Source organism: Quercus suber, unplaced genomic scaffold (genome assembly GCF_002906115.3).
Source record: "Quercus suber isolate HL8 unplaced genomic scaffold, Cork oak 2.0 scaffold_404, whole genome shotgun sequence".
Classification (NCBI taxonomy): domain Eukaryota; kingdom Viridiplantae; phylum Streptophyta; class Magnoliopsida; order Fagales; family Fagaceae; genus Quercus; species Quercus suber.
In genome coordinates this window covers 107,378-127,936 of record NW_027069855.1, presented here as the reverse complement: position 1 = coordinate 127,936, position 20,559 = coordinate 107,378, and the positions used below count along the sequence as shown (strand labels likewise).

The 20,559-nt window shown below is 33.7% G+C and overlaps 1 protein-coding gene across 3 annotated transcripts; it reads right to left on the bottom strand.

The window, feature by feature from the left end:
* Positions 1-1,580: 1,580 nt before the first annotated feature.
* On the bottom strand, positions 1,581-6,855 carry LOC111997679 (nonsense-mediated mRNA decay factor SMG7). Of its 3 annotated transcripts, none has more exons than XM_065761262.1 (7): positions 6,691-6,855; positions 5,706-6,311; positions 5,475-5,597; positions 5,027-5,253; positions 2,984-4,933; positions 2,698-2,846; positions 1,581-2,248 (listed from the first exon to the last, which is right to left on the bottom strand). In XM_065761262.1, the coding sequence occupies exons 1-5, from the start codon at positions 6,754-6,756 to the stop codon at positions 2,998-3,000; spliced, it is 2,958 nt and encodes a 985-aa protein (XP_065617334.1). In that variant the 5' UTR covers positions 6,757-6,855; the 3' UTR covers positions 1,581-2,248; positions 2,698-2,846; positions 2,984-2,997. The 3 variants fall into 3 exon arrangements, with proteins under 3 accessions (XP_065617334.1, XP_065617333.1, XP_065617335.1); XM_065761261.1 differs by having other exon boundaries at positions 2,698-2,837; XM_065761263.1 differs by having other exon boundaries at positions 2,698-2,837; positions 6,687-6,834.
* Between the last annotated feature and the right edge of the window lie 13,704 nt (positions 6,856-20,559).

Genomic DNA, 20,559 nt, shown 5'->3' with positions numbered 1-20,559 from the left:
AAAAAAAAACCTTATTAAAGAACGGTATTATAGAGGGGAGAAGAAATAGGGAGAAAAAAAGAGAAGAGAGGCAGGTAAAGAGAGAATATGTGGGAAGAGAAGAAGATAATAGTGAGGGTGTGAGAAGAGAGAAAAAACAAAGGGAGGAGAAGAAGTGATAGAATTTATTGTGAGAAAGGTTGAATGAGCGAAAGAAAATATTTTTTCTTAGGTCAGAAGAAGATAATACTTATAGGAGCTATGCACTGTATGAGAGAGAGATTGTTTTCCAATTTTTTTTTTTTTTTTTTGGAAAACAACATATAGAAAATAAGACTCATTTTTATAAGAGCTTTCCGTTGACTAAAGATAGTTTTCCGTTGACTAATCTTTTTTTATGCTACCAAACATTAGAAAATGTGGAAAACTATCCTTATAGAAAGTTTTCTAGCGAAACAAATAGAGCGTTAGGTTAAGAATACCTATTCTAAATGTGAATTTATTAAAATATTTAGGTCTCAAACTTGTGATCATAAGATCAAGGGAAATTCATAAGCTTTTCTCTGTTCTTTTTTCTTTTCTTTCTTTATTGTTTCCCTTGTAATAGTCCCTTGAGATTTTATACCGGTAATTACTTGCTTGAAGGGCTACATGTGTTTGGGAATCTAATTGTTTTGAAAGAATTTAAAACGATCAATGAAACTCCCAGAGTAACAAGAATTAGAGCATTAGCATTGGGTGTGCTAAAAGCCTATAACACCCAAAATGCTATAGCACACCAAACAACAAAAAACAAGCTCCATCTAGCGGGTCATTTCTAAAAATATTACAAATGTGCTACAATGATCTACTACTAGTTGCAATGACTGTAACCCTCAGCTACTTCTTTTTTTTATCCCCCTCTCTCTCAAATTGGCGAAGGTGTTGAGATTTGTTGGTTTTGTGAAAGTTAGGTGTTTTTCTAGTGGGAATGCTATAGGTTTTTGTGGTGGACGTGTGTTCGTCGGTTGTTATGGTGATGGTTATTGCAGTGGTTGTGGGTTGTGTATTGGTTTTTGCAGTGGTTGCGGGTTGGGTGTGTGTTGCTCATGGTTTTGGAATCAATGTATGAGAGGCTTCGATCTCTTAGAAGTCATTTGAGTTTAGGCTAGGGAGGAAATGCTCACACAATGCTGAGTTCCTGACAAAGAAGAGGAATTTTGCAGGGCATTTGTGGTATGGTACATAACGGGTAAATTGAGCACAATTTTGGATGGGATGAAAGTGGAGACGGTGATAAATGCTTAGATGAGGGATAAGAAAGTGATTGATTTGGTGAAGTGGACATTGAAACATTGGTTGCTTTATTCTTTTTTTAACTTTTTTTGACGGTACAGTTGTTTTAATGGGAGTTACATTAAAATAAGATATGGGATGTATGGTGAATTGTGAAATGATTTGTAAGTAGCATTTTTTTAGCACACAGGATGCTAATACTCTTATGAAAACTAAAGATTAGCTAAAGAACAGGAATACCAACAGCCGAACAAAAATCTTCCAAAAGAAAATAGTTGCAACATCAAAAACCATGTCAAGCATACATAATAAAAAAATGCCAGCAGTAAGATCGAATGACAGTAACCATAATGGTTAAAAACACCAAATGCGTTTCTATTTGCATAGAATACTTATTTATCAACTAACATCCCAATACACCAACATAATACCGCGACCCTTTTTTCTACAAACCTTCAATTTGATAGCTTGAAGCTTTTTAGCAGTTCAAGCAATAATTGCAACATCAAAATCAATGTCAAGCGTACACAAAGAAACATGACGGCAGACAGACAGAATGAAAATAACCATAATGGTTCAAAACACCAGAGGCGTCTCTACTTGCATAGAATACTTATTTATCACCTAACATCCCAAATCCACCAACATAATACCAAGACCCTTTAACCACAAACCTTCAATTTACTAGCTGGAAGCTTTTATGCAGCTCAAGCAAACTGTCTATTTAACTTTTACAGATCAGTTGCCTGCTACAGGAACTATGGGATTGACTAGTAGCACACCCTTCTGAAACAACTCTTCCTTGGACAGTACGTAGAATAGCTACTTTCTTTCAACTCAACTCCAGACGTTTGCCCAACCCCATGGAAATGCAAGGTACAAGTTATACGACCAACCCATCCAACCAGGAAAGCATTTATTTTCAGTAAATTTCCCATTTCTCAACCTACTCTCCTTTTCTCACCATCAGCCAGTCTGGAGAGCTCAACATAAGCTGTATAAAAATACAAGAAAACATATTCAGGGCAATGAATAAGTGCAATAACAAAGTAAGCAACTACAACTCTCTAGTCCCATGTATAACATGTGCCAGTCGTCTCATGGCACAAACCCACAGATTGCATCATAATTGCTCAGGTTGCCACCGGCATTGCAGATAAACTAACTAAAATTCTATTGTTCAGTAAATTTACATATATTTTAAGGAAGTTACCCAAACTTGCACCTAATGTAGTTTCACTTGTCACAAAACCTACATCCATACAGGATGTGCATGTTAATCTCATTACTAACCTCAGAAACAAGTACAACATACATATTGGTAAGCATCATTTATGCGTGCGCGTGTAATGCACCAGCAAGTGGCAAAAAAATCACACAATGGTGTAAGCAAAAAATGATGAATGATGAGAGAGAGAGAGAGAGAGAGAGAGAGAGAGAGACCTGTTTAAAAAGCAGGCACCTGCAACACTCCAAGATCATCCATGCTCTCCAACTAAAACTTAATACCATTGGCAGAACTGCAAAGAACTGAGGCTGAACTTGGTTGTGCCAGGCCTCAGGATTGTTCACCATAATAGATTCTTCATAACCTCAATGTAGAAAACATATCAGCAAATTTCAATGTGGAAAAAATTACACGAATATAATCATGAAAATTTTTAACTTCATTGCAAGAAGATCAATTAGAAAATTCAGAAGCAGAAAACACTACTGATTACAAACTTACCACACATAATGATCTCACACAAAGAACCGATCATCCCAGATAGATTGTCCTTGATACTGCTTCGGCAGTGGAATGAAATCCTGATTCATTTTAATAGTTTTCTGCTGGTGCAGTACCTGGTATGCTTTCAGAGGATCAGGAGCCTGGTATTCCTGCCAGTTCATCTGGTTTTCCACTTGGACTTGAGATGTTGGAACTCGTTTTCCAGGAAATGGAAAACTTATCATCCCCATATTGCCCTTACTTGCTTGGTGATATGATTGTGGTGTATGATTTATGGAATTGTCAAACCTGGTGCAGTTAGCTGATGATGGCATCTGATATCCATCTAGCCATCTATAATCATCCAACTGCGAGGTCTCATCCTTCAAAGTAGTGTCAGACAAGGACTCATCATTGAGATTTGGAGCAACAGGCTTAAATCCAGGTGGAGGACCAAAGTGTCTTAGTGGCCGACTCACTGGATTCTTTCTTAAACTTGCTGCCAAGGTTGATGACGGATTCAGAGAGAGACTATCAAAGCTGGCTCCAGTAGACATAATTGAATCAAACTTAGACGGTATCCCAGCATCAAAACCCTGAGCAAACTCATTGCCAGAACTTGTATTAACAGAGTGAGGAAAAGGAAGTGACAGTGCTGCATGCTGCAAAACTCCAAAATGTTCTCGCAAACCTGGTTTCACAACCACCCCATTCTCTGTTCTGTTCAATTTGTTCAATCCACTGGCCAGACGAGCTTGCTGTTCAAGCAGCCACTTTGAAGTACTTGGTTGGAAAGATTGCACATGCTGGGGCAGAATGGTAGCAAGTGATGTGGGAGGACCTAACTGTGCATTGAGAGCATTTGGACCTAAATTTGAATCTAATGCATTCCCTGATACTCTACCTTCAAGTGGAGCTGAAACAGAAACGTCACAACTTCCCATATCACCCTGGGAATCATTACCACCAGGGACAAGAGCATCATAAGAAGACAACTCTGGATCAATGAAATTAGCATGCTTATAAGCCACAAATGGTTGAAAAACAATAACCTCATCCTCTTCTTCTCCTTCTGCATATAATTGTGCCTTTGGTGGAAAAACTCCCACATTCATTTTCTTCTCCCGTGGTTCTTGCTCCAACCCATTTGATGCAGGCATTTCCAAAGAACTAGGAAGCCCAAAATCATCGGATATTTGAGGCTCAGCGCCAATAGCAAAGTTCTTCAACCTTGGATCAAAATACATGTATTCTTGCCCAACCCGAACTACACTAACAAGAGACTTTCCAGCTGCTATAATCCTCTGAAAACGAGCTTTTTTCTCCTTGTCACTACCATCACTTCCAACTTGCTTCCGTGAAAAATCAAGAATCATTTGTGCAGGAACAAGAGGGAGAAACCCTCTCAATTCATAGTCTTCCCACAATGCAAACAGATTAGCAATTTCCCCTTCATCATACCTACTCATATTGAAAAAACATGTTTCATCTTTGTCCTCATTAATGGACATGAATCCACTTGACAAGAGCTTGTTCAAGAATGAAATGCAATTATTCCAGAAAGATGATCTAGCAGTAGCTTCTTTCTCCTCAACTTCACTGCGACCTGCAATTTCTGGATGACAAGCTAGCCACTCCAAAAATATCAGCACTCCAGGTAGTAAATAGCTTTCTGTTGGATCATGCAACTGCATGCATCTCTGAAGTATGTGTCCCATAAATTCAAAGGTAGCAGTATATGCATTCTGAAGAAGAACAGAACGTTGTAACATTTCAGCATACGATTGATTCTCACTTTCCCGATTGACATTGTAAACTGTGAATATGAGAATGCTTATAAGCCTAACAATCATAAGTCCATTCTCTGTGGCACTTGCACCAAAATTGTAAACGTCTTCTTGCCCAGAAGAAAGAAGCTCAAGAAAATCACTAATAACCACAGAGAAAACATCTACAAATGTTTCCAAGCTGGAAAATAAGAGAAAAAATATATATATATATATCAAAAAGGAATTATTTCATGATTCCATCTAAAATGAAACAAGGGGTGAGAATTAATACCTTGTGCGAGTAAAGAGTACACCATTAAGTCGGACAAACCGAATGCTGAAAGCTTTAAATGTATCAGGTATACTGGATTGACTTTCCTTAATTGCATCTGTTTTATCATCTTTCAATGGGCGCACTGCTCCACCTTTTCCTCTTCCTTTCCCAGGCGTTCTCACACGTGCAGTCTTGATTGTGGAAGCTTTGCCATCTCCAAGCAGCTGGGAAAAATTCTGTCGATTCTAGGGGAGGGAAAAAAAACGTATTACACAATTTGCCACCTATACTATCTAAATCCATATCTTTTCCCCCATTTTTTAAGGAAATGCTTCTAGCCACAAAATGACTTCTAGGGAAATATCAGTATGTATAATCAGAATAGGCTTTGTATTCCCAAAAGAATACAATTAACACATCTTCTAATGTATGAAAGAAAACCTCATTTCAGGCCAAGAAATAATACCTTCTCAAATGCAATAATCAAATTATCTCTTGCAGTTGAAAAGGGGTTATCAACTGCCAGACTCCGAAAATAGCGATAGATTGACAACAATTCATCCCCGGAATAGGAAGCCAATATTGAAAGCTGAAATAAGCAGAAATGAGCGCATACCAACATGATAAGGCAATCAATTATGAAAATATAAGACAGCGTGAAGTAATGTCATAACAAAAATGGATTGGAAACAAAAACCTGATGATGAGGGTTGCCACTTGAAGGCCAGAGTGAAGAAGCTTGCAAATAGTAACTTGATGCGGCTGCAAAATCTCTACTTTTGGAATCAGCTTCCCCATATAAACCTTTATAACGTGATAGGTCACCCAGATAAATCAGACAACGATGACAAGAAATCAAGCCTTTCTTCATCTCAGCAGATTTATTTCCACCTTTAGACTTAACCATCTTATTCTCTTGATCATCTGGAAAAGAACTCAGTGGTAGACCATACTTTGCTCTGATTTTCAACATCAGATCATGATAAAATCCAGTTGCTTCAGAAAGAAAGGTTTTAAACTGAGAGCGTATTTTTGTGATTCGATCAGGTCTTAAAGAAGATTTTGCACCCTGGGAAGTGGCCGAAACGTTTGCAGTCACAGCAGCATTAAGATGTGCACGGAGCTCCTCGATTCTCCTGTAATGCAATTGCCATAGAGCATACTCTATATCATGTTGTTCACAGAAAGCATGATCTTCAAGAATAATTGCTTCATAGTTCTCTCGCATCTGTTGCCAGGCAGTGGGATCTGAGGGAACTCTTGCCTGGGCCAATCTCCTACGCCTATTTTCCAACTCAACATTCTACAGTACAACAAATATGTCAAAAAAAAAGATATTCATAATTCTTAACACTCCCCCTTCCCCCCACCAACAAAAAAAAGTACTTGACATTAAAAGTTGCTCATAGTAGATAACCAGCTGGAACAGCCAAGCTAGTTATTCATGATAAGTTTAATAACAATCCCTAATGACATATGCAACATGCTTACTTTTAATGCCTCATGGCACATATATGATAAACTTAATTTTGCATGCCTAAGCAAAAGCTACAGACTAAGACCAAACATACATCCACAAATGACATATAAACACAATCAGAAAATTTGAGAACACATGGCGCAAAAGTTAAAGAATTTTTACAACATAAAATAATATATCTGCAATAAAAGTACTGACATGCCTTGTTGTAAAGACATTGAACGTGGTCCCTCGATGAAACCAAAGAATTATCCATCAGAACCGTCATCTTCCATCAAACATGTGTCACGAAATTTGACTATGAAAAATCCAACTTCAGTAGCAATAAACAGAATCTAACCTGCAAAGAAATTACAAGGAATAATACCGTTCAATCAGAAAACAAGCCTCAAAATGAAACCGAAAGAGGAGGGGGGGGGGGGGGCATGGGCAAAATAAATAAACAACCTTACGCATAATCAATTATATTCAACAATAACTGGTTTACGGCATACCACACATTAGCTTCAGACATTAAAATTTTTGATAGGCAAGACTGATTTTATTAAACGAAGAGTACTTCATTACAATGGACACAAAGTAGACTAAAGAATTACAACAAAGAAAAAAAAGGAATTATGTATGAAAGGACAAAGACCCTAAAAACAACAGAATGGAATCTCTATGGATAAAATCCTCTACATGAGACCAATCAAACAAAGAGCCTTCAAAGGTGGCTGGTAGCTAATCCCCCATACTCTCCAGTCTCCACATCCTCTGATGTATCCTACTGCATTCCCACCATATAATCCAAAACTCCACATCAAGTATGACAGAACCAGGTCAAAGAAGACCAAACAATATTTTGTAACTCACCTTCTACTTAAATCAAGAAAACACCAATATCTGGAATATCAATTGATAAAGAATCACAACAAAAGATATGCCCAAATATTTTTTTTTCTCCACTCTGGAGCTCTTATGAGAACCATTTATAATATAATTGAAGCACTAATCAAACTGTAAATTTGGTCAGGGGTATTAAAAGCAAGAAACAGCCAAAGGTTCAAAAAGAAAATGTGTAATCAAAGCAAAAAAGTAACAAGATTTTTCATAAAACCATAAAAACAAACAAAAAACAAAATAGTTTTAGCCAAACTGAAGGTTATCCATATATTAAAATTCTAAGACAATTGAAAGACACCACTCAACTTTCTCTTTTTAGCTTGCCAACAGGAAAAAAAGACCACAAAGTCCATTATTTATCAATGCCTCAAAGCTTTATCTCAATTAGTTAGAAAACGAATAAAACCAGTTCATAAACATTCTATTTTTTCCAGGCCCAAAACACTGCAGTTATAATTCATAAGTTTTCCCTGACAAACTCAAACTAAATTCTTTCAGCCATCACCATGATACTCTTTAAGCTTTACAGTCACCTCACGCAACTACTTCCCAAGTATGCACCAGTGTCCATACTTTTACTTTGATATAGACTTTCTCCTTCCAATCTTAAAGACATCCTTAGAACACAAGCAGATTTCTTTCCTATTATATGCCTCGCATNAGTGTTTTATGGTGTTTATTACTTTGTCTTAATCTTGAAGTCACATGTTTTTTGACTGTCGGACTTGATCCTTTTGAGAAAGGCATAAATAACCATCTCACCACTGTTCACTAGCCAATCATGAACACCTTAGTGCATATCATAAGATTCTGTGCTCGAGAAAGTGTACACATGCACAAAAAGAACATAAGGTGTAGCCTCAAATTAAAATAAAACTGGTGTGTACTATTAGGCTTGATGCCAATTCACTTAATTCAAACCGGTGTGTACTATTAGGCTGAATGCCATTTCATAACAAATAAGAGGCAAAAATGCAAGAAACTTACATGATTGCAAGCTAATCAAAACAATGTTAATGTTATACTAATTTGCAAAATAGTTTTAATTACAATGGTCCAAAATCATAGAAACAAATTAAGAGATTGTAGAACTTGACTTGCTTACGATATTAAGGTGCTTCAATGCTTGTGAGATTGAAAATCCATTTTTTAACCACTATCTATAACTAAATTGTAGTAAAAAGTTGCAGTACCTATGGCAATTTCTGTCTTAAGATAATTATTAAAAAAAAAAATGGTGTAGAGTCTATGAAGTCAACTGCTTTTAATTTAATATATGAAGAAAAAGTTATTTAATAAATATATATATAAATTATATAATTATAATATTATTTTATATAAATGGAGAAAATGTTTTTAAAAGAACTTAATATATATATATATATATATCAATTGACTAATTTGAATATATCTAAGAATTTTAAAAAAGAAAATGTACACCCCATTCCGGCTAAAATGGGTAAATACCCTTAATTTTAAAACTGTAAAGCAAAATATTTTTGTTTTGAAACTCAATTTTAGGAAAATTGAATTCTGTGTAGAACTTGATGTCATTAAAATCAAGTTATGTGTGCTTTGTGCCACGATGGAAGTTGCTAATGTAGCTTTTCCGATTAAAAAATGCCATGTAGTACTCAATTTTAGTAAAATCGATTTCTATACAATTCTTTTTAAAAATACAACTCGATATATGTAGTATTGAGTTCTTTGAAAAAAAAATGTTGAACTCATTTCTATATGAACTTTTTTTTTAGGGGAATATTAATCAATGCCTTAAGAATATTGATTTAAAAGCTATTTTTAAAATCATTTTGTTGAAAGAATGATGAAATAATAAATGTGTTAATAACTTTTTATATTTATATGAAAGTAGAGTCAAAAAATTTTTATTATGATTTATTTACAATTGTCCTAAAAATATTTGTTAATATGACCCTTTTTTTTATACAAAATTGAAGAACCCCCATACTGCACACAAATAAAAAAGATAAAAAGAAAAAAAAGACAAACTTTTTGAGTATTGTTTAGGGCAACTGGATCCTTCAATAATCATTATATGTCGTTTGGTAAGATAAAAACTGAAAAAGTAGTAGCACTAATAGAACTTTATTTGTGAGGAAAATGGGTGAATTGCACCAGGTGCAATACCCTAGGTATTGCACCTGATGTGAATCCCAATTTTGGCTATGACATTGATGTGATTTTCTGGTCACTTTCTCAGTACCCTAGTGATGCAATTTTGCCTATAAATAAAGTAGAACTCAATTATCCCCTTCTTTAAAAAATAAATTTTTCCTAAACTTGATAATTTAGAAATCGATTTGTATTTAAAAAGAAAATTTATTAAAACTTTATTGAAAATACTTTCGCTAAAGGTGAAAATATATTAATTTTTCTTGAAATTTTAGTTTTAGATTTTATGGTCTTTTTAGGGTTTTAACTTAATAAACATGATAAATGAAGATGCATTACAAAATCTTATAATACAACTATCTGTATGATTTTTTAAAATTTTTTTTTATAATTAATTAGTTACAATAAGGGAGAGAGAAGGGAGATTAGAACTCTGGATTTCATGGACATATCATGAGGTGCCAATTAGTTAAGCAACAATCTTCTTTAAGATTTTTAGTTTTGAAAAATTCTTCTGTTGATGGTTTTCCAAGATAACATTTTTTTTTTTTTTGGGAGAAAAGATAACATGTTGATTAAGGAATTGTTATGTTTCATATCCTACTTAACTATTCCATGCACCATAATTATTACTTCTTCTTCTTCTTTTAGAGGAACCATAATTATTACTTAAAATCACCTTATCTACCAAAATCCCATCTCTAGGGTAGATTTCTCTACATGCGCACGCACGCGCACACATATTTCCACTCAAAAAATTTTGATAAACATCATATGTAAGCTATTATTTACAAAAATCTCAATCTAGCAAAAATAAATAGTGAATTAAAAAAGAAGAATCAGCTAGCAATTTCATCGTACTAACCTTTTCCTAGTCTTATTATCATTTCATCTAAAAAGAATAAATGATGAATTGTAAGAAGATACTATTGGAAGTAAAGTGAACAACATTACACAAAAAAAATACAAATGTTAGTCATCAATAAACAATAATAGAAAGAATGAGTCAAATTCTATCTTCATCTACAAATTTCTGTGTCTTAATCTTGACAGATAATGTATAGACTTTAAAGACGGTATTGATTAGCTTTTCCACAAGTCCTCTTGACAAGCTCCTTTTGTCTTTAGGAGATTCTTCCTTACCATAACTGGCGGGTTTGGACTTTGGAGGGACTATGAGTAGACAGAAATTTGTCTAGTGTAGGAGACGGAAAATTGAGTCATCAGTACATTAATTGGTAATCAATTTCCACATTATTGGATATGACATGTACATTAGTACATGTTTTCTTTATACAGTTTTGGCTATGACACCGATGTGATTTTCTGGTCGCTTTGTCGGTATCCTAGTGAAGCAGTTTTAGCTATACATATAAAGTGGAACTCGATTTTAATAAAGAAAATCAAGTTATACTTTATTTTTTATAATTTTTTCTAAACTCAATAATGTAGAAATTGAGTTGTATTTAAAAAAAAAATTTGTGTAGAACACGATTTTAGTAAAATAAATTTATACATGGCATTTTTTAATCAGAAATGCACATTAGCAACTTCCACTTGCCACAAAGCACATAAAGCTCAATTTTAATGATATTAAGTTTCAAAATAAAGGCATTTTGCTACATAATTTCAAAATATGAGCATTTTGCTACATAATTTTAAAATTAAAGGTTTAGCCAAAATGCTAGTATGATTATCCATAAGGCGAGAGAGCTTTGCTTGATGAGTTCCAAGTGGCCAATTTTTAACTATCTCGGCATGTGGTGAAGGATAGTGGTCATTGGATTTGCCCGAAACCTCCTTAGTACAAAATTAACACTGATGCAGCAGTTTTTGAGCAGCAACAAGCTACCGGGGTGGGTGTTGTGATTTGGGATCATGAAGGTCAGGTTGTAGCGGTGTTAAGTAAGAAATTGTGGTATCCTTTGGGACCCTGGAGGCTGAAGCTAAGTCTTTGGAAGAGGCTATAGAATTCGCATGGGATGTGGGTATACGTGATGCTCATTTTGAATGCGATTCATTAGTGGTTTTCTAATGCTGTGCAAGAACTACGTTGTCCACCGGTTGTCATCAGTAATATCGTTTCTGGCATGTGTCTTAGAATAAAAGATTTTCACACTGTGCAAGTGTCACACGTTAGGCGAGTAGGAAATAAACCAACTCATTTTGTTAGCTCAATATGCTAGAGATTTAGATTCTTATGTAACTTGGGCAGAAAAAAATTCAATTATTATTGAGTCAGCTTTGACTCATGATGTATTGAATTTATTTTCATTTGAATAAAGTTATACGTAAGTCTTTTCATAAAAAATAAAATAAAAAAAGAGGGTATTTACCCATTTTCGCCTAAAAAATATATCAAAGAGCTAATCATATGTCGACATGTGTTGATAATTTAATTTGAGTGACACAAGTAATCTAATTAAATATTACTATGTGTTACTTCAAATTAAGCAACTTCGGCAACTCAGATGATGTCATGTGTCCTTTGAAAGGCAAGACTTAAAAGTCCTTCAATTCAAATTATGGCATGTGTTGCCAATCAAAACTAACCGTTTGTTATTAAATCTTCTTAAGACTCTTGTAAATAGAATCTCTCCTCAATTTCATAGAAGGATTTGGAAGTTTTGAAACTCTACTAAAATAAAACTCCAACTTCAAGAACTTTAACCTTTGAAACTTCATAAATTCAAACCTTCAAATATAAACAATCATTCATATCTTCATTCTAAATCTCAACATTCTACTAGAATCAAAGCTCAAAGGGCCTCTAGAAACTTCAAAAGATTTCAAATCAATGAAACTCTATGGATTGAAGACTCTAAAGCCCCAAAAAACTTCCACACAAATTTTCAAAAGCTAAAAATATTCGGAAAAACTTTAGAACTCACAAAAAACAGGAAGAACGCAACGAATGAAGAGTTTTTAACAAATGCGAAACCAAACATTCACTGTAATTTCATTTCAAAGAATTTTCAATTCACTTTTCACTCAAAGTGGAGGATATCTTGTGTTTGAATCAAGACCATATTGATGTAATTCTTGAATCAAGGAATCCTTCAAGGAAATCGAGTCAAAGAATTATTCTATTGTAACAGAATAAAAACATTGAGAATGTTGACATGGGTGGCTTGAATTGCCATTGAAGCCCAAGCCCATTATTTGTATGTCAGTCAAGTATGACCGAATACAACTAGGAATATAATTCCTAGTAATAGTCGAACTATAACATATATATATATAGGACAAAGTTTAGTTACAAAATTGGATGTAACCTTATGCTACAAACTTACTCAATAAAATAAATATTACTGCATATTTTGAAAATATAACCGTTGAATTATATGTTCTTTACACTCTTAATACACATGACAATTTTTGTGTTAATCAGATATTATTTACTATATAATCTATAATCTTATATTTTATGCATAATTTTAAATTACAAAAACTTGCAATTTAAAAATTTATTGATGACATAGCTATTGATCTTTAATTTTCTTGAAATTTTGCAAACATGGAGAATATAAGAAGAAGATGTAATCTAATGGTGGATTTGTCAAAATTCACCTCCAATAAAAAGATATTGATCGAGTTTGTAGCCTAAGGCTACAATTGATTTTGTAGCTAAACTTTGTCCATATATATATATATATATATTAGGTTTGAGATGAACGGCAATACAACGAGAGAATTAGAAATTCCTAAAAGCCTAGCAGCAGCTGCATAAGAAGAAGAATAGTGTTTTCTTGTCTTGTGGGTGAGAGAGAGTTAGGGTGTATTGGGATTTGAGTTTCTTGAGAGAGTTCTTGTGCATTATTGTTTCTTCCTATTTTTTTAAAGTAAAATTTCTCCGTCGTCTCCATGGAGGTAGACAGTTTGCCGAACCACGTAAATTCTTGTTTTTTTTTGTGTATGCTTGTTATTTAATTTCCTCTTATTTACTGCTATTGATTTGAGTCATGTGTGCTATCTGCACAATAGAGAATTGTACCATTGATCATTCATCAATGCAAAAATTTATTTGTAAATCATTTATAATTGTTTGATGATTTTTTTTTTTTAATTTTTTTTTATGAAAATTTGTGGTTACATATTCTACGTAATATACAAACATGCATTACAAAAGCTTATAATAAAGCAATATTTTAGATTTTTAGTTTTAATAAATTCCGCCTAAATAAGACTCAATTATTTCGGATGGGCCACTACGTGATATTTTGCCACCGCGATTATTTTCGAATGCATCATGTTGATTTTGGAAATGATTTTTTTCCCCACAGGAACACCCCAAAATTCATAAATCACATTCTACCAAGACCTATTCAAGCTGGATTGGCTAAGTCGAAAATGATTAATTTGATGTAATGTCGATCGTGGGTTAGATTGCATTTTTCTTCACATAATTGAACAACACTTTTTTTATAGAAGAAATTGCACAACACTCAGTTGAAGCAAAATGTTATATATTGACATAATTTAAATGTTACCTTTGTGCATAATTGGAGAATGATTGTATTATTTACATTATTCAAAGATCAATGAAAGGCGAAAATGCAAGCGAAATTACAAATTACTTTATTCAAAAGACCAATGAAATTTTGGTAAGTGATGCTAAAAACCAATTGGATAACTGGGAAGGTTCTTGACCTCAGCGTGGATTTAAGTGCTGCCAGTGCTGCAGAGGAGTGAGGATAGAGGAACACTTCACAGTTCTGCTTTGTTCCAACCTCCTTCGAGAGCGTTGAAGTTGCCAGTCACTTAATCCAAAAAAAAAAATCGGAGGCAACCACACAAGTATGCAAATTAATTTCCTCTCCATGCCACAATTGAATACACAAGGAAATATATTCTCTTTTTATGGTTTGGTGCGACGGTGAAAGAAATTTGAGGCTTGCTACGATACGAACAGATACTCTCTCTCCTCTCGTTAGGGTTTGTTGATTTTGGAAAAAGATGACGATGTTGGGGATTTTATTTGTGTATCTGATCTGTTTTTAGATTCTTCTTTTTTCTTTTTCTTTTTTTCGAAATGAAATTTATGGTTTTTTACTAAAAGGAAATCACTCAAAAATTGAATTGGGTTCATGTTGTGCATGGCTAGTGTCAAATGGGTGAGTTTGGGTAGTTTGGCACGGGCATAATTGGATTGGATATATAAAACTCATTTACCCATTAAAACCCATTTAAACTAATTGTTTCTAACTCAAACCCAACCCAATCCATTATAATGGGTAAACCCCAACACACCCAATTAACAAAATTACTAAAATACCCTTAAAGTGAAAAGGACAAAGTACCAAAATATTTTAGTTTGCATTTTTTGACACATCAACATTTTGATTAAAAAAGCCAAGTCAGAAAATTAAAAATAAAATGAATTTATAATTTTTTAAATTTAATTAAATTATTTTTAAATCTTAAATCAAATATTTGTATCAGTGCAGAGAGAGAGAGAGAGAGAGAGAGAGAGAGAGAGAGAATGATCTGGATCAGAACCGGCGTCCGCACCGTCTTACTCGACCCTACCTCTGGTGCCCTCTCCGGCCTCCGCCACAATGGCATACTCGTCGACATGACCACCTCCGAACCCTCCCTCGCCGCTGAGATATCCACCGCCGCTTCCTCCAAAGACTGCTTCTCCATCGACGCACCAGTATCCGGCAACGATCTCAAGGCTAAAAACGAAAGGTTGGCGATATTCGCCGGAGGGGACGAGTCAGTGGTGAAACGTTTTAGTCCACTTTTTGCCTTCCTTGGTAAAGTTAATTACATGAGTGCCACTAGAAAAGGTCAATTCGCGAAACTAGCGAATCAAATAACGATTGCTTCTAGATTTTTTATTATTATAAACTACATTTTATTCTTCTTCTTCTACTTCTTTTTTAATTGTTTTTTATTTGTGAGTATTATTCTGTTTGGTTGGGGAGAAAATGCTGGAAAAGAGAAAGAGAATTTGTATATTTGAGTTTCAAATGTTCTCTTAAATTTGTATATTTGGACGTTGCTTGGTTACCGAGAAAATCACAGGATGGTTAATTTTCATTTGTTTAGTCCAGATTTTTTAATATTAAAAACTACGTCTTATTTTTTTATTTTTTTATTTTTTAATAGGAAGGGCTGGAATTTCTATCTTCTTCCTCTCTCTTTGTCCTTATCCATGGATGGGCTGGAATTTGTCATCTTGAAGTGTAGGAAACGGAAATTTGAGTTTTGAGGCCTTTAATTTGATATAAACTCCAGCACCAATTTCCAAATTCTTGTTAGAAAATAATTGCATGAGAATCAAAGGACCTTTTTGAATTCTTGTTAGCAAATAATCATAAGAGAAGAATATTCAAACAAAAATGGTTTCTCATATTTGTTTATATCTAGCAACTAGCATATAGAAAACTAATAAATTATGATTTTAAATTATTCTACTAGCTATATAGGTATTTTTTTCCCTTCTCTTGCATATATCATTTATGTCATAAAAAGCGCTCATAAATCAATGTGAAAAAAGCCTTTTTCTCATTGGCCAATCCACTTTCAACATCTTACTGAAAATTGAAAGTAGGATAGGATCCACCACTTTGGAAAATAAATCAATCGCGTAACATGCCATGGATTAATTGACCCGCAATACCATCTGTCTAGGCAACACTATTATTATTTATTAATGGGACAACAAAATTATATCAATACGTTTTATGAATCCTTCTCAATATATATATATATATATATGTGTGTGTGTGAATAATAAGTTGGTACCACCATATCTCCACTATTAATGAGTTGGCAAGCATATTTCCACTAATTTTCTTATAAATTAATATATTTTTGTAAATAAATAAATTGAAGATTATATTGCAGTATTTGCACGGTTAATGTTTGAGGTAATTTTGTTTTTACCCCATAATGTTTGGATATAAGTCATTTTATTATCATGTTGTAATGTATCTTTTAAGTATTTTTGATGGTACAAATGTCTTAGTATTTGTGAGAACAGTCGCAACTGATTGTTTTTTATACTGGCATGCTACTTGATTTGGCTACCAAGTACCAAGTGTTTCTTATCTGCAACCATGAAGAATTTGACAGCAAAACCACAAAAATAACCTTCGAACTACAATATTATTTCACCTTGTCAACCAAATTTATTACATAAGACATTTTTTGTTAATGAATAAAAAAATATAGCGGACAATGATTGGAGTGTCTTTTCTGCTTAAGCGTTACTATAGTAAATTCTTAGGGCATGTTTGGTAGACTGTAATAGGCGTTGTAATGTAATAGTTATTCCTATAGTTTAATTATTCTTTAGTTTGGTTATGTTTTTATTACAAGGAATAGTCATTCCTTATGAATAGCTATTCTTCAAAATGAGGAATAAATATTCTTCTTTAAAAGGTTGTATTAGCTATTCCTTAGTAAGTGCATTAATTTCAAAACTTAATATATTTCCAAATAAACAAACCTTCCATATACATCTAATAATTATAAAAATAAAAAATCATAAAAAATAACACATATCTTTCTTAAATTTAAAAATAACAATTTTTAAGGAAATATAATTGTATGAGTAAGATATTTCCTAAAATAAATGTTAAGTTTCATTATAATGTTATAACTTACAACCAAACTAATGAATATGTTTAGTTATTACATTACAACACATTTTATTACTAGTAATAAAGATTACAATTCCTGTTGTAATTCTCATTCAGTGTACCAAACATACCCTTAGACTACATATCAAGGTGCTAGGTGTATAGACATAAATGTATAAAGCATTGCACAAACACTATTTAGTCATTTAGTAGCCAGTGGCCATGCCCCCATTTATTAAAAAAAAATTAATTATAAGGAAATAAGTATAAAGGCAAAAACATCTACAACTACACATCACACTACTAAACGTCTATCACAAAGTTAAATACTAAGTAGTAGAGGAAAAAAATACAAAAGGAAAAAACATTTACAACTACACGTCTATACTACTAAATGTCTAACACTAAGTTAAATACTAAATAATAGAGAAAAAAAAAAAATACAAAAGGCAAAATCATATACAACTACACGTCTTCACTACTAAACGTCTAACACTAAGTTAAATACAAAGTAGTAGAGTTAAATATTAAGACTAAGTTACTAACACTAAGTCTAACTAGCACAATACAAAACTAAAGTAAAAGAAAAGGTCCAAAAGTCCATATCATTAGTGAACTTTGAATCAGAAGTGTGTAAACTTAATATATACTTTTTGTGCTCCTTAAAATCTCTCTCTCTCTCTCAAGTTGTAAATTTGTAATTATAAGTAGGGTTGTCCATGGGTCGGTTTGGGTCAGGTTTGTGCCCAACCCGGAACCGACCTGCCAGAATTGGGTGGGAAAAAAAGTCACTCACCGCTGACCCGCCGGAGTAATTGGGTCGGGTGGTTCAGACCATCAACGGGTGGCGGGTAGGTCGGTCAGATTCAAGACAGCGAGAAAACGCATGGAAAAAACATAGATCTGGCAAAAATCTCATCGGATTCTATGATATTTCACTAGATCTAATGAAAATCTCACTGGATTTGATGAGATTTCACCAGATTCGGTCAAAATCTCACCGGATCTAAGGGAAATAGTGCTAGAATCTGAAAAACTATCACCGAAATTTGGGTTTTTTCGTCGGATTTTGGGAAATTTTGGTCGGAATCTAGAAATCTTTCAGTCGGTTTGGGTTTTTTGGGTTTTAGGGGAGGAAAACATAAACCCCGACCTGCAAGAATCAGTTTCTGGTGATGAAGACCCATTGCCGACTCGCAGGAGTAGTTGGGTCGGTTAGTTTCAGGTCGGATTCGGTCGATTCTTCGGGTTGGTCGAGTTATCGGATGAATCTGGACAACCCTAATTATAAGCATTATGCCTATGAGTTATTAACATGAAAGATTTTGTTATTATGAAAGTAAAGAATTTTAGTTATGCACAAAACTATCAAAATTGGAAAGATATAGAAAGTTTTATGTTTTTTTGGTTTGTTTGTTTTTTTCCCTTTACATGTATACTAATAACACAAATAGTCTAATAATAGTAAGTGCCCACTTAACGAAAAAAAAAAAAAACAAAGGGTATTATGTATAATTCGTTTCTTTGATTGATTTGATTCATTCTTTCTAAAAATTTAACATTTCCTTTTCTTTTCTTTTTTTAAAGTTTTTTAAAAAAATTTTTTTTTTCATGTGAAAATACAGGTTGACCTGAACCCGCCCACAACCTGATTGGCCTGACTTGTTTTCAATCCATTTAAAATGGCCCGTATTTTAACCCGACCCATTTAGCTCACAACTTGATTAACCCAACCCGAACCCGACCTGACTCGACTGTTTGCCATGTCTACCCTTATCATGACAAGGGCCAAAATGGTTAAATATCCTTAATTTTAAAACTATGTTGCAAAATATCATTCTTTCCAAACTATTTAGCAAAATGCCTATATTTTTGGAACTCGATCTTAACAAAATAGAGGTACAGGTAGAACTTGAGTTCTATGTATATTTTGCCACTTAATATTTTTTGAAAATTTAAGTGGACTCAACATTGCTAATGTCGAGTTCTACTTAAAAATGCACATAGCAAATCGAGTTTCAAAACATGGGCATTTTACTAAATAGTTTGGAAAGAGGAATATTTTGCTACATAGTTTTAAAATTAAGGGTATTTACCCATTTTTGCCCCATGAAAAGCCTTCATTCAAATCATGGTCCCCACTCCTAATTGCTCCACTATGCCTCCTCAAGTTCTCCAAAAACTCCCCCCATAACGCCTTCATGGTGCCTCAAAACTCTTGTAACTTCTCCTCCGAGAACTTGGATTGTAAATCACAATATTTCTTGTTACCTTGAATTATTTGGATTGTGAGAAAATGAAAAGGAAGATAATGAACCAAGGTTTTAAAAACCAAAATGGTCAAAGAACTGAAAATGAGTCTAGTTCCCAATTTTTACAGGTTCAATCAGAAGTTTTCATTGTTGAGTACCATTAATTTTCCCAGTTTTTACCAAATTGGTTCCGTGTTCAGATTCCAGTTGAACTAGTTCAACTTGTTAGTCTAGTTTTAAAAACCAAGGAATGAACTGAGTTATATTTTGGATTTCTTGTTACTTTGAACTATAAAATTGAATTCCATATCTTGTTTAGTGGGTGTTAAAATTTATATATTTGGTTGGATATGAGTATAGAAATATTGTATTTGGATAGAAAATTTTTTGTTGAATTTGTAAACAATGTATAGAAATTTTTGTTGATTTTGTATATGGGTTTTGATGAATCAATAAATAAAAATTTCAAATTCTTATGAAAAATTTTGTCTTTGAAATTTGATGTTTTTGTGGGTCTTTATATTTCGCAGGAAAGTTTGTATATTTTGTGGAAAATCTGTACATTATATGGGAAAGTTTGTACACTTTGAAATAAGCCCAATTTCAATATCCTAATTTCTAATGGTAATGTGAAGGAAATTTAGACCCCTTAAAACAACCAGATTGGTTAGCCTAGATTAATTAGCCAAGTTGTTACTTAGTCAAATTATGCAATTCTAGGTTAAAGCAATCAAATAATCATATCAAAATAATAAAGCAGCGGAATAATAAAAGACACAATGATATGATTACCCAAGAAATCACACGGTAAAAACCTGGGGAGGATTTGACCCACCGATCCTCAAGGCAAACCTGAATCCACTATGAAAGAATCGAAATTCATACAAAAGGACTACAAGCTCCCCGCTCGACTTCCTAATGCTACCCACCAGTAGAACTTACTGACACGACCACGTGCAAGCTCCGAATCCACGGACACTCCTTCTTTCTTGGACTCTTCAATCAAGTACAAGCACCCACGCTTGTTATTCTTTAAGTTCTTGAATCTGCAACTGAATGATCATCAAGGTTTTGATAATATCTCCACCTTGAAAACCCTAAGCTTTGTGTAAAGGAAAGCTCCTCAAAGATCTCACAAGAGATTTACACAAAATAGCAATATGAGCAACAACCTTAGAGAGGTTTGGGTACAAAACCCTAAAATAAAAG